The 23945-nt window shown below is 40.2% G+C and overlaps 2 protein-coding genes and 1 long non-coding RNA gene across 6 annotated transcripts in view; 1 reads left to right on the top strand and 2 right to left on the bottom strand.

Annotated features, from left to right (window-relative positions):
- LOC116420383 overlaps positions 1–8378 on the bottom strand; it is an 84523-nt gene extending 76145 nt beyond the window's left edge. For both annotated transcript variants that reach the window (XR_004230663.1, XR_004230664.1), the window contains exons 1-2: positions 8088–8378; positions 6955–7043 (exon numbers count right to left, since the gene is read on the bottom strand). This is a non-coding gene — a long non-coding RNA (uncharacterized LOC116420383). The remainder of the gene's footprint in view (positions 1–6954; positions 7044–8087) is intronic.
- Positions 8379–8465: 87 nt separating this feature from the next.
- LOC100930654 (protein CXorf40A) lies at positions 8466–18844 on the top strand. Of its 3 annotated transcripts, none has more exons than XM_031945166.1 (4): positions 8475–8553; positions 11136–11236; positions 14065–14360; positions 17331–18844. In XM_031945166.1, the coding sequence occupies exons 3-4, from the start codon at positions 14084–14086 to the stop codon at positions 17573–17575; spliced, it is 522 nt and encodes a 173-aa protein (XP_031801026.1). In that variant the 5' UTR covers positions 8475–8553; positions 11136–11236; positions 14065–14083; the 3' UTR covers positions 17576–18844. The 3 variants fall into 3 exon arrangements, with proteins under 3 accessions (XP_031801027.1, XP_031801026.1, XP_031801025.1); XM_031945165.1 differs by having other exon boundaries at positions 8476–8553; positions 11136–11254; XM_031945167.1 differs by lacking the exon at positions 11136–11236 and having other exon boundaries at positions 8466–8553.
- Positions 18845–19559: 715 nt separating this feature from the next.
- Positions 19560–21580, bottom strand: LOC100933692 (heat shock transcription factor, X-linked member 3-like). Its single transcript, XM_003774826.4, has 2 exons — positions 20963–21580; positions 19560–20288 (listed from the first exon to the last, which is right to left on the bottom strand). The coding sequence occupies exons 1-2, from the start codon at positions 21461–21463 to the stop codon at positions 19623–19625; spliced, it is 1167 nt and encodes a 388-aa protein (XP_003774874.1). The 5' UTR covers positions 21464–21580; the 3' UTR covers positions 19560–19622.
- Between the last annotated feature and the right edge of the window lie 2365 nt (positions 21581–23945).

Here is a 23945-nt window from a genome sequence, read left to right as displayed (position 1 = left end):
TTATGAATGTAGGCAACAAACCTATATGAGAAGGGCTCATGGCCTTTACCACAGGACCAAGGGGATCAAGGGCACAAAGAAAGTGAAGAACCCCAGGGCAAGGATGCTGAATGAGCTGAATTTTGAAGGAAGAGAGGGATCCTATGAGATGGAGGTAGAAAAGAACATTCCAAGCTCAGGGAATAGCTGAGCCCAAAGCACAGACACAGGAGATGAATGTTGTATGTGAGGAATATCCAGACAGTTAGTATGTCTGGATTGCAGAGTGGAGATGAGGAATACGAAAGAAGACAGAAAACATATGGGGGAGGGGCTGGTTTTGAAGAGAAAATGGTTTGATATAATGTCATTCAGTTAAACAAACATTTTCCAAGTAACTACTGTGCATGGTGACAGGAATATAAAGGTACTGGCAATCTAACTGGAGGGCAGAATGGTAAAATGTGGACAAGGTAAAATGTGATAGAGGAGCAAAGTGTTCCAGACAAAGTACTCTTAGAAATGTGATTAAGGGGAGGTCACATTTGGCTGAATGAATTAGGATAAGATTTGTGAAGAGGTGCATCCGAGTTGGGCCTAGAGGAAAGGATTTCAAAAGGCAAAGATGGCAGGTATGGGGAGGGGGTATATTCTCAAAGACCAGAATGAGGAATAGTTTATTCAGCTGGCAATGAAAGCAGGGTTCCTAACCTAAACTACCTGATGCTTTTTTTTTAAAAAAAAAATTGATAACTATATAGGACATTCCAAAAATCTTAGTGACTTTTTGGTCTTTAATAAGAAGCTTTAAAAAATCTTTCTGCAAAAGTCTGTGACTTTTTCATCTTTAATAACATCCTTAACATGCACTAACACTTTTGGGACACATTATTTTTCAATATAATTGGTTACCATCTTTATCTTATTTATTTCATGCATTTATAAATATTATTCTTAGGAGTCCTTCAGTTTTGCCAGACTGTACAAGGAGTGTATGACACACAAAAAAGGTTAAGAACACTAATGCTAAAGTTTTTTCAGTAGAGATGGGTCAGGACCAGGGAGGTCCGTTAAGAACGGGCAGTGTTTGAAGGCTGACCAGAAGGAAGAGACTGGAGGGAAGAAGAACAGTCAGGAAGGAGGCTGTTACTCTAATGGTCCAGCTGAGGGTTAGGGAACTCATCAGGAGAGCTGTAGCAGTCAGTTTGGAATCATCCACATTTGCTAAGTGGAAGGAGGGGAAGAATATCAGGAAATGACTGGGATAGAAAAACAAAAGGCAATGAATGAATAAAAAACTAAGAAGGGATGGATAAAAGAGCTACTACTGAGGTAGAATTAAGAAGCATTTTTGGAAAAATCACTGAACTGGGAGTCAAGAGTCCAGGGTTCTAACTCTGGCTCTGCTACTAAATAGAATGATCCACTTGGGCAAGTAGTAATAATAATGATAATAATAATAGTAATAATAGCTATAACGTGGGTCAGACACTATGCTAAGAGCTTTACAACTATTATCTCATTAAATTCCCCACAACAAACCTGGGAGATAGGTGCTTATTATGATCCCTTTCTGACAGATGAGGAAATTGAGGCAAACAAGGATTAAATGGCTTGCCTAGAGTTACACAAGCTAGTAAGTATCTGAGGTAGAATTGGAACTCAGATTTTCCTAACTCCAGGCCTGAGTTCTATCCACTGCACCACCAAGCTGCAAATAAGTGATTTGCCTCTCTGGGCCTTAATTCTAAGGCCCCTTATTGCTCTCAAATTCTTTATTTCTAGAACTAGATGGTGTTGGGACAGCACATTAGCTAAAGGATGGGAGCCAAAGATAACTCAAGAGGTAAGCCTATGTGGCTGAGGATGGTGATGTCATCAAGAAAAATGAAGACCTTAGGCAGAGGAATAGATTTTATGGGAAACGTGCTTAATTCTATTATGGACATCTTGTACCCTAAGTATCAGACATACACTCAGGTAGATAGAAATACAAAATGAAAGCTCTTAGGAATGGCTGGGGCCAGAGACAGATGAGGAGCTATTTACATAGAAATCAGAATTGAATCCATCAAAATAGATGAAATCATCAAGAGGATACTTGAAGAGGGAAAAAGGGTCCAAAGATAGATTAATGAGAGGAAAGGGGGCGGTCAATAGGTAGAGAACAGAATGCATGCATTATCTACCAAACATATAAGTAATTGATTAAAAGGAGGTCATCCCACATACCAAGATATTTATAACGATGTTATGTGTGGTAGCAAAGAACTGGGAAAAAGTAGATGCTCATCAACTGGAGAATGGTTAACAAAGTGTGCTCCACAGAGAATTGGCATATTACTGTGCTATAAGAAATAACAAGCCTGGTGAATAGAGGGAAAAATGGAAAGGCTTGGATGAATGGATGCAGAATAATTTAAGTAGAGTCAGGAAAAAAAAAACATACAACAATGAAAATGAAAAGAACAATCATCACAACAATGACAAAACCAAATTTTGTGGGAACTCTAAAGAATTTGGCCCCCCAAAAAGAGATATGAGAACTTTCACCCCAAGGGTCAGGCTCTCCAGGTGTGAAGCAAGGCATAGAACCTCAACTTTTTCCAATATGTTGATTGATTTAACTGAATTTTTATTTCTCTTCTTCCTTTTTTTCCTTTCTTAAAAAAAAAAAAAACTCTGCTGTAACATGGGAGCTTTATAGAACTACTGGGGTTCATCTGTAAATCTATTGTTTTATGCATTTTGTAGAAAATGGAGCATAATTTCACTATTTCAAATGATTGCAGAGTTTAATAATTACTGAATCTTTGATTTTATCAGAGTGTTGAGCATGGAGGTGATTTATTTAATGAGCAATCCTTGATCAGACCCTCTACTCCAAATTCTAACATTTTCAATGGGAAAATACAATCCTTTACCACTATTATGGGACTTACAGAATAGGGATTTCTCCAGGACTTTCACTTTCATTATAAAATTAAAGATGTAATTTTTGCATCGCTTGTGTCGGGAACTGTTAAAAAAAAAAAAAGTCAAATATTTCAAAAGAGGTTGGAGAAAATTAGGGCCTGATGTGAAATCTGCATTTGATGATAGACTCACTAAGCTGCATTGTAAGCCCTTTCCCTAACACCCTATAACAAATTCTTGAAATGATCAGGATTTCCATAAGAATATGTTAGCAGAAAAAAAAAGATGAAGTCTCTTTCACAGCTAGAACTAGAGGGAAAAGTCTTATCTACACAAGAGTTAGAGGCATCACAAAAGGCAAAGCAGATAATGTTGATTACAAGAAATCAGAAAGCTTTTATTCAAACAAAATTAACTAGGGGAAGAGAAGCTGCAGCTGGGGGGGAGGGGCGGATTTGCATTAAATATTTCTGAGAAGGGTTTAGTATTCAAGAGACATGGGGAGCTAATATAAACATATAAGAGGAGAGAACTAGGTGGCCCAGTAGAGAGAGCACTGGCCATGAAGTCAGGAGGACCTAAGTTCAAATGTAGCCTCAAACACTTATTATCTGTGTGAGCCTGGAAAAGTCACTGAATCCTGATCACCTTTCAGATAAATAGATATTATTACTAACCATTTGAAAACACTGCTCTGAATCACTAAGAATGCAAAACAAACAGCTCTTGAGGTTTTACCTCATACCCACCAAACTGACAAAGATGTCTAAAGATCTGAATAGGTATGTCACAGGAACTCTGCAAAGACAAGCATACTTATATACTGTTGGTAGAGTTGCAAATTTGGTCCAACCATTATTAGATCCAATTTAGAATTATACTAAGAAAGTGATTAGAATGTCCATACCTTTTGACCCAGAGATTCCACAGCTAGGCATATAGCCCTCCCAAATAGGTCACAACTTTTTTTCAATTCCACAGAAGCCTATATATTTATAGAAGCAGTTTTGTAGCAACCAAGAACTGGTTATAAAGCAGATGCCCCTCGAAAGAAGAACGGCTAAACAAATTGGACACGAATAAAATGGAATATTGCTGTATGTCAAAAATGATGAACATGGTAAATACAGAGAAGCATGGGAAGAATGTGCACTGATGCAAAGTGAAGTAATCTGGACCAGGAATACAATCTACACAAGAATGTAAATGAAAAGAACAAACAACAAAATTAATGAAACTGAATCCTATAATGATGAAGCTTGCCTCCTCTCTCCCCCCAAAATGAAAAAACAACTTCCCTGCTTCACCCTCACTCCTTTGCGGAGGTGGTGGGGGTCTATCTAACTGCATTTAACATCACATTTTTTCATCATGTTGACCAATTTTACAAAATTTTTTCTTCTTTTTATTATTAAAAGGAAAAATTATATCATAAAGTCAACATATTACTTTCAAAACTGGAAAAAATACAGGAATATAAATGGTAAGAATAACGGTCCTATATGGGCCAAGTGTGGCCCCAAAGAAATGAGAATATGCCTTCCTTCTTTACAGAAAGAGGAAAGAAACATATGGGTATGGAATACTATATGTTGACGTTAGTAGAGATGTTGGTTAATTTTGCTCAAGTGGTTTTTCTTCTCTTTTTTTCTTCTTTGTAACAAGGGATGGAAGAGCAAAGAAGAAGGAAATAGTGAAAAATATGTGACAAAAAACCCCAAAAGACATCAATAAGAATTTTGTAAATTTATTTAAAAAATAAACCATCAGGCATGTTTCTTCATATATCATCAACAAACTTATTGCACATGAGACAAATAGGGAAGTGAAAGTTGACAAAGAAAGTGCCTATGAACTTAGTGGCGATACAGATATAAAAATTTTTGAAGGCTGCCAACAAATCAAAGAATGTCACAGTTCCTTGCACATAGAAGGCACTTATCAACAAGTGGTTTTTGTTTAGATGAAGATGATTTTCCCGGGGGCTATGAAGCCACTTGAGAACTGATCGCTTTGGTACTTGATTCAAAAATTCATTTTGTATCCATCATAATGACACAAACACACACACATACAACCTGGAGATGTTGTAGTTCATCCTTCATGCCACCTTTATGAAAAACAGGCAATTAACCCCAAAGCAAGCTAATATTAGTAACTGTTGAGACAGTCACTAATTCCAGACTATCTCTTAGGATTCTAGTTCTCCACACCTTTCTGTTTCACCCTATCAACACATCATGATTTGCAAGGGCATGTTGAGTATATCACAGTAACTGATGTTCATAATGAGCTGAAGTCATCAAGACAAGGTTAAGTTGTGTTATTGTGAATAGCACACATTTATATAATACTTGAAGATTTTTCTTCTTCCCAGAAAGGAAGTCCACACCTATCCAACGGTTCTATTCATCTCCCACCCACAGAGAAGTTACTCAGGTACATCATACAAGTGTATTCCATCCATTCACTAACCTCTAGCTCAAAGAAGGCCACAGAATCTGGGAGGATCAAAATTCATAATCGCTATTTTGTACTTCCAAAGCAGGGAAGAGAGTAACATATTTTAGAAAGACTTTTGTTAAAAAAAAATTTTTTTTAAGTTTTGGTACCTCACCCATCTGGAAAATCCACTTAAACCAAGTGCCAGAAAAATAAAGCTATGTTATTTCAAAAGATCCACTGGTGTTAGAAGTATCTCCACTGAAAGCCACAAACCCTTTACACTTGAGTTACAGGGGCCCAAAATATTCATTTCACTAGGTTTACCAACTTTCTGCCTATGAAACTCTGAACTTAGTTAAGCTGATTATCAGATTAATTAACGGGCTAATTTGGGGCCCCCAGGGTTTAGAGTCAGGGCTTTTGAGAAACAGCTCACTTCTAAGCTACTAGAGACAATCAAAGGAGAATTTTAGTGAAGTCCTCACTGTATTAATATGGAACAAACCCAGAAGCCTGAAAAAAAGTTACATATCAAATCTTGGTACATATCAAAAATTGCACAGGCCCGCTTGAAAACAAAATCTAACCAATGGGAACTAGATCTAACAAAATATGAACATGATACCGTCTACTTGGTTTCAGGAAAGATACTGGCTACTGGGCCAAAATGGAACACTACACAACCTGGGTTTGGTTTTGTTTTTTTCAGAACTCCCCCTTCATTTTCTTGGATTTCCCTTTCTGTGACACTTTTCTTTGAAAATTTTCACTGTCTTCAAATATAAAGAAATGGTAAATAGAGGACAATAAACAGCAGTAAGAAGCAGGATTGAAGAAGGTAAGCTTTTGTTTTTAATGGAAATGTATTAATTTGGTAAGATTTACAAATGTAGCAAACTACTAGAAACCTGATGGAAGTCAGTGAATTTTTTTCTGCTGTTACTCCCTATATAGATCAAAGGAAACTGAAGAAAATTAATCATATTCTTTTGTAGTTCCTCAGTGGATTAAAGCTATGGATTTGTTGGTCCCTCTCCCTTTTTTCCCCCTTCTCCCTTCCTCCCATTCATACCAAATCTCACAGAAGCTGGACCTTTGCTTTTCAACTCCTATGTACATACACATAAAATAATGATATGTCACTTAATTTTCAAAAATATGGATTTAGTAGATATCAATTTATTCCCAAACAACTACAGGAGTTATAAAAGGCCTGGGGCCTGGACCATTTCTAAAATGCTGCAGTTTCCTAATTGTTAAGAATTTGTATCCCAAATCATAGGATCACAGATCTAGAACTGGAAAAGATTTTAATGGTGGTCACATAGTCTCACCCCAGCCTTTTATAGATGAAGACCCTGACGTCTAGAAAACTGGAATGACTTTTGTCCAATGTATTGATGGTCAAAAGAATCAAAGGTGGGATTTTGAACCTGGAGCTCTGTCCATAGTAGAAAACGATGTAGTTCAGTGAGTCAGGATCAGATTTTTTACAGTGAGTAACGACAATTCATAGTGAATGGCTTATGTTGCATGCACGTGAGCACTCAACTATGCAGGGCAAAGAGGAGAACTGGGTACCTCATTTGAATCTCTGGGTGTTTTCTTACCTACCAGGAAACAATGTACTCTTTCCATCTCAACTCATCCACAGTTTGCCAGTGAACTTCAGTATGAATCCGACAGATAACAGGAACCTCTCACTAGGAGGAAAAAAGAAGCAATTTCTTTGGACCATATTAAGTCCTGTGGTTACCCCCAATACAGTATCTTGTATTCCATATAATCAAAGATTTAGAGCCAGATGGAACTGAACAGGCTATTGAATCCAATAAACTCATTTCACAGATGAAGAAACTGAAATACAAATGACTTGCCCGAGATCACACAACTGAAAAGTTAGAGGTACAATTTAAACTCATATCTTACTGATTATGAGCCCAGCCCCCTATTTACTACACTATCTAGCTGCCTTATTATTTATAATAATGACAATAATAATAATTAATATTTTGTATTGCACTTTAAGCTTTGCAGAGAACTTCACATACACAGGATGTCCCAAAAGCCTTAATCTACTAACTTAACTCTTAAGACTGCACAAAGCCTTTTGGGACAAGAACAATAAGAAAAGTTCCCCTTAGATGTTTGGAACCCTCCTGCCTAGTACAGTGTCTGACATATAATAGAAGCTTAATAAATGCTTGTCGATTAATTCTCCTCTGTTAGGGATTCAAATTTGATTTTGCCTCCCCCATTTGTTCTTAGCTATAGGATTTAGGCCAAGTCACTTTTATTCATGCATTCAACATGTGGCAAGCCCTGTCCTCAAGGAGATTAATTTTAGAGATGGGGGGAAAGGAAGAAAAATATGAACACAAAATATATAGAGAGTAAATCCAAGGTAATTTAAGGCCTCAAATCGGAAGGGCTCAGTTTCCTCATTTGTTAATAGAAGGTGTTGGACTAGATGGCCCCTAATTCTCTTTAAAATCTGAATCAGGACAGCACAGTGGAAAGAGCACCAGCCCTGAAGTCAGGAGGACCGGAGTTCAAATGTGACCTCAGACACTTAACACTTCCTGGTATGTGACCCCGGGAAAGTCACTTAACCCCACTCGCCTCAGGAAAAAAAAAAAAAAAAAAAAGCCCACGGTCTCACCAGGGGCCTTTTTTTTTTCATGCAGCAAATCCTAACCCAGTCAGGCCTGCCCATACTAGGTGACTGTTATTTATAAGCCAAGTACCTTTCAGCTCTAAAGCTAGGAGAGTTTAGCGTCGGGTTAAGAAAACTGGAGTCCAGGGCCACGACCTGCTTGTGGACTCCTAAATCTGTGGCCCAGGACACGAATCCCCTTCCCTCCTACACCGGGGAATAAGGGAACTTGGTGGAGAGAATTTTAATCCAGCTCGGCCATTTTGTAGCTCCTTCCTAGGCCCAGCCACACACAAACGCCACATATACACAACACACACTCAGGGTACAGACGCTCTACGTACAGACACACTCACACGAAGGCACACACGCTGACAGACACGCTGACATGCACGCACGCACGCGCACGCACACACACGCACACACCCCGGCCTGGCCCGAGACTCCTCCCCAAGCTCCTCCTTCTGCCCGGCCGGCCCGGCCCGGCCCGGTGCTCCCCGCGGCTAGCCGCCGCCCTCCCGCTGAGGCTCCGCTCCGGTTTCCTGCGCTCCCCTTCCGTAAGCCAGCTACGCTGCCCGCTGCCCTCCGCCCACCCGGTGGGTCGGCGGGGCAGGAGGGGCGGGGCAGGGCAGGGCGTCTCTCCCCCCTCCCCTCCCGCCGCGCCTCCCCCTTCCCTCTGCCCGCTCCCTTCCTCCCTCCTCGCCCCCTCCCGCCCCCTCCCTCTCCCTCCGTGAGGTGCACGCCACAGCCCAACACCCAGCTCCCGTTCGGGTCCGCGCCGCCGCTTCTAGGTCCCTCCATCGTGTTCCTGCCGGCTTCTGGCCCTGCCCGCCGCGCCCCGGAGCCTTGGAGCTGAAGGCACTACGCCACCAGGCGGCGGCGGCGGCGGCGGCGGCGGCGTGGGCTCGAGCCTCTGTCCTCCCCCTCCCTTTTCCCTCCTTCCCCCTTCGCCCCGAGGCCGGGCCTGGGAAAATGTCTAACTGCCTAAAACAGACTGTCGGCCCCGATTTAGAGCAGGGCCGAGGTCTCCAAATCAAGGATGATGGGAACAGGCAGACAGCAGATGGCACTTCTGTGACGCAAGGCTTCGAGGCCCAGCCATTTAAAATCCCAGGGTTGCCGCAATGACCTTGGACAAGTCATTACTCTCTAGCCCATAGTTTTCTCATCTGTAAAATGAGGGGTTTAGACTAAGTGACCGAGGAGGGAGGGTACTCCCAGCTCCAGATGGATGATCCCTGCGCCCCCCCACTGATGCTGTCAACATCCTCCCAGTCTCAGTGCTCAGGGGATAGCGGGGGCGGGGCCAAGCCAGAAGTACCCCGTCTAACCACGTCTCCCCCAATCAATTTATCCAGCTTAAACTCAAAGCTCTGAACCCTGCACTCACTGGCCAAAATGGGTACTCCCATACGGGGGCCCCCCCCCCCCCCCCCCCCCCCCCCCCCCCCCCCCGCTGGTTCCCCAATTCAAATCTTAGTGACCATTCTCTTTCTTCCAAGATGAGTTTCCTGCACTCCTAAACTCCCCCTCCACCCCCTCCTAGACTGGAACCTCTATGAAGGCTGGGACCAGTCTCATTTATCCTCATATTCCCTCCCACTGGACCCAACCTAGAGCAGAATCAGATGAGATGTGAACTGACTGACTTAATGAATGAGAAAAGCTGGAAAAAAGATGCCACACATGTAAAATGATCCTTGTATTGATGTTGATTACCCTCAAGGGAGTATCTTTAGGAAAATGTTTCTTTGACCTTAAAGCCCCTGAGAAATGACAGTTGGCATTATTCCCCTACTCCCTCATTTTCACCTCTAAGTCCTCATTACCTGTAGCACAACGTCGGAGACCACATGTGGTCAGGTTTTGTTTTATTTTTTTTAACACCTATTCCCAGCATTTGCTGAATACCTTCTTCAAACAGACCGCATAGACGATGCCGAAGTGATTTAAACCTGGCTCTTGCCCTCCCATGGCTCCCAGTCCCTGCCAGTCAGGGATTGTTCAGTCTGTGGGGCTGACAGGCCTGTGGATGACAATGTCATTCTCCAGATATTCTTTCCTGACCCTTCTCCACTCTTTGACTCTCCCATTTGAATACTGGGTACTGAGACCTAGCCTAAGAATTAAGATTTTAGGATTCTCAAAGCCATAAAGTTTCCCCTTTTCCCATGATATAACAGTATTTCATGTAGCAAGTGGTAAGAATAGGCTCTGGAAATCCAGCTAAGACAAGACCAAAGCAAAAAGATGGAGCAGAACTGTCCTAAAGATGGGCTTAATGATTTCAAGAAAACTTCCCCAGAAATAACAGGATTCGAAAGATCTGGTTTGAGGGGAGTTCATGTGAAAAAGACCTAAAGGACTTAGTGGACCATAAGCCTAACATAAATCTACTCCAAAGTCTAGCCCAGACATTCTACCACTATTGCCCATCTTCTGTACTTAGTGCTAGGGCATTCAAAAGCTGACAGATACAACGTTGGTATTCCATCCTTTATGCCAAATGTAGATCTTTCCCATTGTGTTTTTGTTCAGTCCCATACAACTCAAAGTGGCCCCATTTGAAGATACTGGGGTCGTTTGCTGTTGCCTTCTCCAGGGCATTTTACAAATGAGAAAACTGAGGCAAACAGGGTGAAGTGGCTTGGCCAGGGTGACATAGCTAGATCTGAGGCTGGATTTGAACTCAGGAAGGGGAGTGATCTTCACTTCAGGCCCAGTGCTCTATCCACTGGGCCACCTCATTACCTATTTATTTTCTTTTTAGTATCTAGAGTTAGAAAGACCTCAAGGCCTTTTGATTCAGCTCCACTTTATAGGCAAGGATACTGAGGCCTAGGAAGGTTAAAGAACTTGCTGAATTACATCCTAAATTCTTTACAGATAGGAACTATTTTTGTGTAAATCACTTTTTCTAGTGCTTACTAACCAACTGAAGAGTAGTAGTGATGGACATTGACAGGAGAGTTAAGGCTTTGGGAGGGTTCATACCTGCAAAAGGAAGGTGAATTGAAAGGTGGGATCTAGTTCTGTAAAGGGTCTTGTTTTTCTTTTAAAAAAAATCATAAGGTGTTGGGTTTTCAAACTTTAATACTGTGGGCCAGAAAATATCATTTATTTCTTATAATGCTGGCAGATATTTAATGTGGTCCTTGACCCTGACAAAGAAGAACAAGACAAGACTCAAAATCAGCGTTGGAAAGAGCCTCCAAGAACATCTTGTCCATTGTGTATCTGGTTAGGTATCCTTTTCTGGCAAGTAGTCATCTCTTCTGCTATATCTTCTATTGTACTTTACACAGTTTCCATCACTAGGAAGTTTTAACAGAGATTCTTAAGCTGGTGTCCAATCCAATGAATTTGCAGTTATTGTTTTTTTTAAAATACTGTTTAAACTGAATTCCAGTATATATACTGATTACCTTTTTAATCCCGTGTTTTTTCTTTTTATGCTTTTAAAAGTAAAAACCTTCTTGTGACAAAAAATTCTTAACAGAATTCTTAAGCTGGCGTCCAATGGATTTACAGTTATTGTTGTTTTAAATACTGTTTAAACTGAATTTCAGTATATATACTGATTACCTTTTTAATCCCATTTTTTTTTTGTTTTATGCCTTTACAAGTAAAAGCTTTCTTGTGAGAAGAGGTCTCAAGGCCTCACCAAACTTCCAAAGGGTTCCATGACACAAAAAACAGTTAAGACCCCTTCCTGGCTGTTGTCATTCTTAGAACTGACCTTTGGAAAAGGGAAATCAGAAATTGTTCCCCTCTTCTCCCAACATTCTCAGTTCCTTGGACGAGTCTCCTCTGGATGCATCATCTCCCTATATTAACTACCCTCTGGATGCCCTCCGATTGTCAATGACTTTCCTGAAATGCGCCCAAAATCAAACCCAATATTTTAGATGGTATTTGGCTAAGGCAGAAATCAGTGGGACCATCATCTCCCTGAATGCTCTGCCTCTGGTCAGGCAAACTAAGAATGGTCCCCTCAGCTTTTTTTGGCTGTCAAATCACTCAGTTGGCTCATTTTTAGCTGACAAGTCACTAAAGCCCCCAGATCTTTTTTAAATAAGTTGCTGATTTACACCTCCCATGTCCTATTCTTGTGCAGTGGATTCTGATTCTTTTGCTTCACTCGTCTAACTTTGGGGCCATTAACCAGAATTTGCTACTGAAAGCTGATCCTCTGACTTGGCTCTCAGAAGTGTTGGTTCTCTAAACTTCATGTTGATTGTGATAAGGACCTCTTTGACATATATCATAACTTCAGGATGTCATCAGCTAGCCTTCCCCTGCCTCTCTTTATTTGGAATGGCTTTATATACTTGATTATACAGATTCAATATACATATATGTATATGTATACACACACATATATATGCACACACACCCATATACATATATATATGTATGTCACACACACACACACACACACACACACACACTGAGCAATGGTAATTATTTGATTTATTTCCATGTTGCAGATGAAATAGTTGAGTCAAATGCAGGGAAGTCACTATCCTTAGGCTTAACAGAATTAGAATTACGTTTTAGTTCTTCTGTCCTGAAAGTTCTAGCTGTCTGTTAAGGAAGAAGGGGGAAGGGCATAAGCATTTATATAGTACCTACTATGTACCAGGCACTGTGATGAGGGCTTTTACAAATCTCTCTTTTGATTCTCACAACCACAGAGAGATGCTGTTATTTTTCTCATTTTGCAGCTGAGGAAAATAACTCAAACAGAGTTAATTTGCTCAGGGTCACACAGAGCATAAGTGTCTAAGGCCAGAAAGAAACTGCTGGCAGAAGATTACTTTGGTACTGCTATAACTATAGGAAGAAAAAGGATAGGGATTTCCTAAGTTTACAGTTATTCCTTCCACATCATGGGGGTTAGGGATGTGGTACCCCAAGATCTGGAAAATCCACACAAAATTCTTTGGCCCTTCCTTCATACCAGAGATGAAGTCTGATTTTTTTTTCTTTTTCTATTATGAGGGTGTGTACAGTACCTTATTGTAAAATTTGGGTTGCTATTTTATACTATACCTATGCTTGCCATCTAGGGGAGGGGATGGAGGGTGGGAGGGAAAAATCGGAACAGACGTGAGTGCAAGGGATAATGTTGTAAAAAAAATTACCCTGACATGGATTCTGTCAATAAAAAGTTACTATAATGAAAAATAAATAAATAAATAAAGTACTGCTCTGAAAAACAAATAATACTATACCTATATTTTATGCACTTATGAGTTTCTAACCTTTTTTCTGTGTCATCTGCTGACCTTCATATGTCATCTATCAGCGTCTGCAAAACTCCCCCCCAAAATCTCATTTACTTTCTTATGCCAATCCATGCTATATGTATACCAAAACTCAGATATGGAAGGGATGACTATAATGAATTGTGTAAATAAGATGATCGTTTAGCCTAGTTTACAGTTAATGCAAATAGTGTATTCAAAATCTCGCTTTACTTGCAGGATTTCTTTTCAAACAGTGTATAAACTAAATAGAATTATTCAATTAGGCACTTAGAATGGATATATGGGTATGCCTATAAAGGTATGTGTATATAGAGATGTACAAATATAGGGATAGATTGATTGATTTACTGATTGATTTGATAGAGCCGGTGGACAGAAGGCTAGGCTTGAAGTTATGTGACCCTGAGTATATAATTTGACTTCCATATTCCCCTGATACTTTTCTCCTACAACTTGGTGGTCAGACTTCTTCACGCTGATCACAGGTCCTCTCTGAATTCCTATTTTCTTAAAGTACAAGTTGGATTCTCTAAAGCATAGTTCTGAGCTCTCAATGTTCCTTTCTCTATCAGCAGAATTAGTATGTAAGAAATGCTATATTCTTTTAAAAATGCTCTATAATTTGTCCTTGCTTCATAGTTGTACATTTCCCCCATTTAGTGTGGGTAAAGTATTTCTGTTGGTGACAATTACCAGAGAACCAAAGGGGCACTGACTAATGGGCATGGAGGAGGTGAATATGGAGGGTATCTTGTATTGATGGTTCATTTAACCTTTTTTTTTTATTTGAAATAGGGCAAAAGACTAATGATAAATGAATCAGAGGCTTGAGAAAGAGATGAAATTTGGCTGTCTTTCCTTCCGGCAGCCTTACGCCGGGCTGGTCCTAAACGGAATCAAAACGCTAGAGACTCGTTGGCGTCCTTTGCTGGCAAGCCAACAAAGCTGCACCATTGCTATTCACATTGCTCAGAAAGACTGGGAAGATGAATCATGGAGGTATATACTGGTGGAGAGGCTCGGGATGACAAGCACTCAAATTCAGACGTTATTGGATGAAGGGGAGAAATTTGGTAGAGGAGTTATTGCTGGTGAGTGACCTTTGACCTTGGGCATATTAGGGGCTTGATAAAGGCTGGTTAGATTGAACAAAATAATGTTGACCTAAAAAAATCCCACACAAGACTCTTTCTTCCTTAAAAGACACACACACACACACACACACACACACACACACACAAACACACACGTGCATATATATGAAGCTACCCAGCAGTCATTGTGGGCTGGTAGAAACATCACTGATATCCTTGATTCATTTCCTAGCTGTGCTCACTAACTCACTGCATGTTTTTAGGCACACCGCTTTGACTTCAGTGTTGTCCACTGTTAAATGAGAGAATTGGAGGGTTGTGGAATTGATGGTAGTGGTAATAAACTGGTGGTTTTGATTCTAAGTGTCTATTTTTAAAAAATAAAACGCTACCAGTGTACTGCATTCTATAACCCATTTATCTGTTGATGTTATGTTGAGTGGAAGTTTCCTTGGAGATCACTGAATCACAGAACAATAGAATGTTTGAGCTAACAGAACTCTGAGATCAACTGTTCTGACCCTTTCACTTTACATAAGGGGAAACTGAGGCCTGGAGAGGGAGTAGGTGGTAGAAACATCACTGACATCCTGGATTCATTTCCTAGCTGTGCTCACTAACTCACTGCATGTTTTTGGGCACACCACTTTGACTTCAGTGTTGTCCACTGTTAAATGAGAGAATTGGACTAGCTGGCCTCAGCTCCCTTACATTTCTAATTTCCGGTTGATCTTATGAAAACATTATCTTTATAGTCCCTTTTGGCTTTAATAATTTAGGAAACTTTATAAGCATTTCAGTGTTCCAGTATCTTTGAGAGTTGTGGAATTGATGGTAGTGGTAGTAGACTGGTGGTTTTGTCTGTAAGTGTGTATTTTTTAAAAATAAAACGCTACCAGTGTACTGCATTCTATAAGCCATTTATCCGTTGATGTTATGTTGAGTGGAGGTTTCCTTGGAGGTCACTGAATCACAGAACGGTAGAATGTTTGAGCTAACAGAACTCTTTGAGAGCAACTGTTCTGACCCCTTAACTTTACATAAGAGGAAACTGAGGCCTAGAGAGGGAAAAGATTTTGCCCCATGTCACACAGGCAGTTGGTGGCAAATTAAAACTCAAACAGTTCTCCTGACTTCCAATTCAGGATTATTTGTATTGTGGCCTAATAAAATGCAAGTATTTCCTCTTTTGCCTCATTGTAGTATGGGAGAAGTCTCCAACTATGAATCTCCAGGTTTTTTCTAAGACCTGATGTTATGAGTCTGTATTCTGACTTACTGTGTGACATGAGGCAAGTCATCTCCATCCACCAGGCTGAGAATTGGGGGGGAGTTACTGTACTAAGCAGCACCAGCCTTTCAAACAACAAATCAAAGGTGGTATTTTTTAATCACTTGGGGGACAAGGACCCTTGGTCTCATATCCATTTGTCCATTCAGATATAGACATCCATATTCAGTTTTGTGTCAGTGATTTTTGAAGATGAACAATGGCATTATTACACGGTTACATATATACATATATATATATATATATATATACACACACACATACATATACATATATACCTATTTTATACACACACATACATATATATGTATATATATATGTATATATACATATATATGTATATCACATATATATGGGGGGGCTAGTTGTATAACCCTTCCAAAGACCCAAGAAAGTAGCTTTTATTCTGAACCCTCCCAAAAGAATCATAGCCCTGCATGGCAAATATCTGATATAATACATAGATGTAATTCCAAGTCCAATAAACTTTGAAGTTAGGAGAGTAGAGAAGTAATCACTTAGCCGTAGCTGTTCTCCTGATTCCTCATATAGGAGGAACTCTACTCTCCCCAAACACGTTGCAGATCTACCTATAAATATCAGTTACATGAAGGCCTCCCAGTGCTTGCTTATGTGGGGAAAAGGGAAAGGAACAAGTATTTAATAAGCACCTACTATGTGCCAGACACTATGCTAAAGAGCTTTATAAATATAACCATTTGGTGAAATATCATACCATTTACATTGTACTTTGTCAATAGATACATCTTCCCTTTCCATAGTTCCTATTGTTAACATAGTAGATGTACCTATACGTACCCCTCACTGAGACCTTAGTATTCTCAGCATGTAGTCTTAGGCTTTCCAAGGTCGTGCCAATGGAGTACCCCCTCTGTAGTAACCCAGTGTCCAGTAACCCTGAGAGGAAGGTGCCATTTCTGTCCTCTTTTTTCCAATTGTTAAAAACTGACTGAGAGACATTAAGTGACTCACAAGAAGTCATATAGGTCAGAGCTTCTTAAACTTTTTCCACTTGTGACCCCTTTTTATATGATCCTGAGTCATGTGTGGATCTATAACTTAAACATTTACTGATAATAAATCATGAAGAAATTGATTTTAAGATAATTCTTTGGTATATGTAAACATATACCTTTAAATATATATATATATACTTGTTTATTAAAGATAAGAGCAAATTTAAATGCTAATGAGTTGGATGTGCTCATTTATATTAATAGAAAATCAAATCTTGGGAGAATATTTGATACCTTTTACTATTGCCAAATTTTTTCCAACCCCCACATTCAGGTACATGATCCCATATGGGGTCATGACCCACAGTTTAAGAAGCTATGATTGTTATGGGTCATCTAAGAGAGAAATTGAATAAAGGGATTTCTGACTTCCTGGGTCCAAACTTCACAGACCAATACCAACAGTAATCTTGGACTCACCTCTCTTTTTCCTCATAAAACTCTAGCAATATGGAGAGGGGGCAGCCCCAATCTGTAATATCTTTCTTTGGGTAAACAGATACTCTTCCTCTTGCTCATTTTTAGAGAGCTGTGTTCTTTTAATAACTGAATATTTCATATGTAAAAAGACAGGCAAACATTCTTATTCAGTCAAGAAAAATTAAATCCCTTCATGTGTTCTCCTTTCCTTCTATCCAGGGCTCGTGGACATTGGGGAGACACTACAGTGTCCTGGAAATCTGACTCCAGAAAAGTTGATGAACCTGGAGAACAAAGCTGTGCTGATCGACTTAAAACAAAAATACCTGACCACTCTTTCAAATCCAAGGTGGCTGTTAAAACCAATACTTGCTAAAGGTGGCAAGGATATATTTCAAGTTGAGATCCCCAAAGAACTCATCCCTTCAGAGGAGGGAAATTGTTTCATGGCTTCCCAAGAATGAAGTTGCAGAGAACTGAGCCAAATATCTTTAAAGGATATGGTTTCCATATGAACCAAACTGTAAATTCCTTTTATTATATTAATTGTTAAGGGGGGAGGAGAGGAAACCATCATTTCTCAAAACCATGTCAATGGGATTTGTGATTTCAAGCTAAGGCATCCAGGAGGTATAAATCTTTTTCATCCATTGACAGTAACATTTCAGATCATCTGGTCTAATGCAGACAGTGACATTAGCCAATAAATGTCATCATGTTACTATTTTTATGCCATTTCAGTTCTCTTCATTTCAAGACTGTAATAATGGGACTTTTTAAAAAAAAAGTTTTTATTCTATTGGGCATGGTTTTGTGTGCTTTCCCATGTTAACCCTAGTAAAAATGTCATGTGTTTTAAACAAGGTTATTGCTTAAATCAGGCTCTCCATCAAAATAGATATTGCCTGGGAAAGTCTTATTTGAGATCTAAACAATGCCGAGATTGAAACTAATTTTGGTAAAAACAGTTATTGGTCCCTCTTTCTTTTGATATCATAGCAGTTTCTTGACATGGCTTCCCTCCCCCTCTCCCTCTCCCACCATGGAATCTTTCCTTGTCATAAAGTAACTGACATAGCCAACATTCTGACAGGGAAAGGAGAAAGGCCTTCAACTAATCCATTTGTGTACCATCTACATGTTTCAAAATAACTTATTAAAAACAGTTCCCCTCTCTCTCCCCACCCCAGCCATTCTTCAGTTGGTAAAATTGGCCATCCTCTGATTTTCCCCCTCTTGTCTAACATTAGAATACAGTGATCTGTAATAGAATACTCTCACTGTCCACATAGTCTTTAACCCCCTTATGATTCATTTTATTTTCCCTAAGGTCACCAATTAACAAAATGATCACAATCCTTGGTTAAGTGGCTTTCAAGTTTTCATGTTGTCTGTCATTGTTACATCACAATTACTGGCAGTTAGGTATACCCTTCCTGTCATAATGTTATCCCCCAGGGAGACTTCACTTGGGGAAAAAAAAAAAAAAAGAAAAACTATTAGAAAAATCAATCAAGGTAGGACATTTCTGTTAGCATATGCAGAAATCTGCTTTCATCTCTCCAAGAGAAGGAGAGAGGGACACTTAATGACCTTTTAAAAAGTCTTTTTCTTTCTGGTTTCCTGATTGTGTTCCAAACTCTTGTGTATTTATTCTCTTGTCTCCTGAATGTAGATAACCCAGAGCCTTCTGTCCTCAGCCCCCTTAATAAATCTGAGCTTTTTCATCTGTTCCTATGACTTCAACTCTGTATTTTCCCCCCAAACCCTAGTAGCCATATATTTCCTAGCCTATATACTTCCCCCTAAACCCCACTAGATTTCCCTCCCCCACGTCACTCTCCCTAAGATCCCACCTCCTAGTGCTTAATACCTCTAGTTAAATGGGTAATGTGAACAACTAGGTGGCCTCTCACAGTGAATGAAATGCTTATCTTGGAGGCAGGAAGATCTGAGTTTAAATACCACCTTAAACACATACCTGTGTGACTCAAGGTAACTTCACTTTGCTCACTGATAAAGGGATACTAGCACCATCTCCCATTGTTAGAGTGAGGATCCTATCTGAAAAGCGTTCCCTGAATGCTAGCTGCCATGTTGCTTTGTTTTAAGGTCAGTTGAGTTTCTGTGTGCCATATCCCAGGATCCCCTGCTGTTCAAGGCATGGAACCGACCTCCCACCGAGTGGATTGGATAGATATGTGCTGAAGGCATGAGCAAAATCCCCTTTACATATTGAATTTTAACTTTTGTTTATATGTTATATGATATGTGTCCTTTATATAAGATCCCTTTTATTGATTCAGTATTTTATTTTAAAAGGAGTAAATAGATACCTTTGCCTCTGTGTGAGGAGCCCTCCCAGGTTCAGCTGGACTGGCCCAGAAAGTATAAGGTGTTGTGAGCAAAAGCAAGCGGAAAAAAATACATTAGATTTTTAAATCGTTTAATTAGTATAGATTTTTATTAAAGAGAAAAATAGGGTCATTGTATTCATTACAAACTGTAATTTTAGTCAGAAGAGCTCTCGGGGCTGTTGGGGGTCCCGGGCTTAGCTACATTCTCGTTGTAGCAGCAGTTGCACATGGGGCAATGCTGAGCTGAAGATGATACCTGCTCGTCATCATCATTATCCCCTCTGGGCTCGGGCACTGCGCCGGATGTAGAAGCCGCAGCCATGCACATAGCAAACCATGGATTGTAAAAAGACATTAAAGTGGCAATCTGACTATTCAGGGACATGAAATCATTATACAGCGTTGGTATCAGCATTCCCATAAAGGAAGAATCTGTGGGCATAGCTGCTTCCTGAGATAAAAAAGGATTGAAACCGTTGTTGTTTGAGCTCTCCCCGGACTGAACCTGGGGTGCATTTTGTCTGGGGTGACTAGAGGGACCCTCTGCTGGCCATTCTGGGGGAGTGGAATACCCTTGGCGCTTCTTCCGGGGGTGGCGAGATTTCTTGGCCTTCTTCCCCTTCTTAGCTTTTACTCGTCTGCTACGATGGGTCTTTCTTGACCCCCTGAAGGAAAGCTTTCTTTTTGAGACACGGGCTCGCTTTCTTTTGAGAAGAGGGGAGGCAGAGTTTGATGATGCCCGTCTTCGAATACCTACTCTTCTTTTCATTCTCTGAAGCAGATGAGGGCAGTCTCTCTTAAAGTTGGTGCTACGGTAGACCTGCGAAGAAAAAATCAAATTTTAGGTCTTCACAATTAGCCATAAGCCCACAAGGATCTCATTTTGCCATTTTTATGGCTACTATTGAGTTTCCAGGTAAAAATAAACCACCTTTCATCTTACTATCCTTTCATCCTGTGCTATGAGATTAGCCCAATTCTATTGAGTAGGGAAAAACTCTATCTTTCTACTTTCTGTGTTAAAAACTTTCATATCATGAAATGTTTCATTGACAATAAATGACTATCCTTTTGAAAGAAACTAGGCTCTTGGTACTTTTGTTATTTTAGTTATGTTTACATAATAGCTAATAAAATATAGTGATTATGTTATATAATAAGATAATATATACTAGAATAATCATATAAAATATAATAGAATGGGATATATAATATAATAATTGTGTAACAATATGTATTATATATTATATTTTACATATAATATAATAGTTATATATATAAAATATAATATAATATAATATAATAACAATGTATAATATATAATGTGATATAATATGGTTATATAGTATATGTTTTATATATATATTTATGTTAGATAATTGAAAACATCTAGAATGATACTTTATGTAAACTAAGCATTGTCTAACATTTACTTTTTACAAAAACTTAAATTATTTAACACAAATTATACCAACTAAGCTTTTACTACTTTACCATGATGTTTTCAGTCCCCTGGTCCTGGTGTGTTGAAGGCAAATTGACTCGAATTTTAGAGAATCCATACAGATTAAGCTGTCGAACAAAACTTTTTAGGCTAGCTGTTTCAAAAATCCTTATTAATCCTTTCCTATCCAAAATCTCTCGTTGAAAAAGCTCTTCTTTAATGACCACACTGTCTCCATTCTCATTCCAATAGATGGACTTAAAATGATCACTATTGACTATTTTCCAAAGTTTTTTTGGAAAAGACAGGCAGAGAAGCTCATTAACTTCCGCCTGATCTGGGGCCTGGCTGGTAGACTCCCTGGCAGGAAGGGTCGGTTCTCGATTCATGGCTTGGGATGCTTGTCTTCTTCCCTGTTGCCCAGAAATTCTTGACCCTCTCTGGTCATTTAAAAGGGGAGTAACCCTTTGAAATGGTTCTTCAGAATTTAATGTATCTACTGAGGGTTCAATTTTAACTCTCACTTTGTCCTCAGTAGAATAATTTGCCATTAAGCTAAGTTGTCCATCAAAACATTTCAACCTGTAACATTCACTGCTCTGTCTAGTCCAAAATGAGCCTAGCAGCAGTGGGCAACCTTCCTTTATCCTGGTGGCAAAAATCTAGAACGCAACACAACCCTGAAACCATGGTGATATTTTTTGAGGGCAGTGATGCTGTTCATTCCAAGCTCCCTGATTGGCTCCCAGCATAGACAATGGGGTCAAGGTAATTTCTCAAAAGTAGCTGCCAGTGACTGGAATGTTTTGGTCACTGTTTTGGTCACTGTTTTGGTCAGTTTGGGTCTCTTTTAAATGAGGCCCAGTTAAAGGAGACAGATTGGCCATCCATTTGTATTAAAAAGTAAATGGGGGGGGGGAGGTAGGGGAAGAAACTCAATGTGAGAGGGACATGAAAAATAAAACTTTTTCTATTCCATAGGGATTTTGAAAGACACAATATCAAAAATTGCCCTTGACAATTTTTAGTGTTTTCTCTGGCCTTTTGCCCAACTTCTCCCCTTCGGTCACAAATAAATAAGTCGATATACACACACATATGAATAAATAGAGCAAATATTTCTAGATAATTACTTAAGTCCATGGACACAATACCAAGGGAAGGGAAGGTGGGGGAGGATAAGGGAACAACACATCAGTTTATTCATCAGCTAGGCCTCCTGAGAGGATTTAGAGGAAGGTACTTCCCAGTTGCTAGATTAGGAAATTTTGGGAGAGGTGGGAGTTCTCCAGGGTCTTGTGAATAAGGGTGGGAGTCTATAGCAAGCAAGCAGAGGGGCAGTTATACCTACGGAATGGGAACGAAGGGGGGATGGGCAGCAGCAGGGGGTCTCCTGCTTAAGGATTTGGGTGGACCGGCTTTGGCTGTAGGCCCTGATAGTACGGGTGAGAAGTCTTGCTGTATAATGAGACATTGTCAAAACCCGAGTTTGAATTTTGGGGGGAGTTTTTGAATATTTCCTCTTCAGCCTGCTCCCTATAAACTCTCTCTCTCCCTCCAGATAAAGTTTTAAGAGATTTAATCTAATCAGATCAAATTTCAAAGGGAGAATATGAATTTACAATTTTGACTAGGTATAAACTGGAGGAAACTTGGCTGGGAGGAAATTCTAAGCAAACTAATTGTCCAGATTACTTTTCTGATCCAGTTGGTTACTCTTGAAAAATGTGAAAAATACCTGGAGGTTTTAATAGACTGGGAGAAAGACAGAAGGGGGAGGAGGAGAGAGATACAGAGAGATAGGCACACACACACACACACACACACACACACACACGCACAAATAGAGAGAGAGAGAGAGAGAGAAAGAGATAGAGGGACAGAGAGAAAGGCCAGAGAGAGAGAGAGACAGAAAAAGACCAAGAGAGGGAGGAGGAAGGAGAGAGGAAGAACAGAGGGAGGGAGAGAGACAAGTCCTAGATTTTGAGCTGAGGGAAGCCTTGGAGGTCCCCCTTACTGCTACAGGCAGTGCTCAGTCTTGTTCCACAAGCAGCCCTGGCCTTTCAGAAGCTTGTACTGGATCTACAAACATCTAAATTTTCAGTCATTTCCCACAATAATTTAAAGTTGTGGGGCTTTTTTTGTTTTGTTTTGTTTTTGGAGGGGGGGAGGAGTTATTTAAGACAATAAGTGGTTCATTACTAGAGGGCTAATGATTCTTAAGTGTGGGGGGGGCACAGAAAGAGAACTAGGGTGTCTGTGATGTGGGGACTTTTCAAGAGCAAGTAAACACTTGAGCCTGAAAAGCTAGTACCCCATTTCACAGAGGCTGTCAGTTTAAGGGTGAGAGTCTCTAGCAAAACATGAAAGTCAGGGTAAGAGTGTCCATTTTTGTTGTTTTAGCCAGGATATTTACCCCTGTCCCTAATACAAGCTTCTATCCTCTTGGTCAAGGGAAGGGATGATTTATTAGTTAAACTCTGTGCCAATGTCATGGCTGATTACCCCAAGAGGAAGGGATGAAGGGACACCCTAAAAGGAAGGGCTAAGGGAACACTTTGAGATTACCCTGAGAGGAAGGGATGGGGGGATACCCTGAGAGGAAGGGCTGAGGGGACACTTTGGAATTACCCTGAGAGGAAGGGATGAGGGGATACCCTGAGAGGAAGGGCTGAGGGGACACTTTGGGATTAAAGGGAAGGGACAGTTTATTAGTTAAACTCTGTGCCAATGTCATGACTGATTACCCCAAGAGGAAGGGATGAGGGGACACCCTAAAAGGAAGGGCTGAGGGAACACTTTGAGATTGCCCTGAGAGGAAGGGGGGGGAACCCTGAGAGGAAGGGCTGAGGGGACACTTTGGAATTACCCTGAGAGGAAGGGATGAGGGGACACCCTGAGAGGAAGGGCTGAGGGGACACTTTGGGATTAAAGGGAAGGGACAGTTTATTAGTTAAACTCTGTGCCAATGTCATGACTGATTACCCCAAGAGGAAGGGATGAGGGGACACCCTAAAAGGAAGGGCTGAGGGA

This window comes from Sarcophilus harrisii, chromosome X (genome assembly GCF_902635505.1).
Source record: "Sarcophilus harrisii chromosome X, mSarHar1.11, whole genome shotgun sequence".
Taxonomy (NCBI): domain Eukaryota; kingdom Metazoa; phylum Chordata; class Mammalia; order Dasyuromorphia; family Dasyuridae; genus Sarcophilus; species Sarcophilus harrisii.
This window is presented reverse-complemented; position numbering and strand designations above follow the sequence as displayed.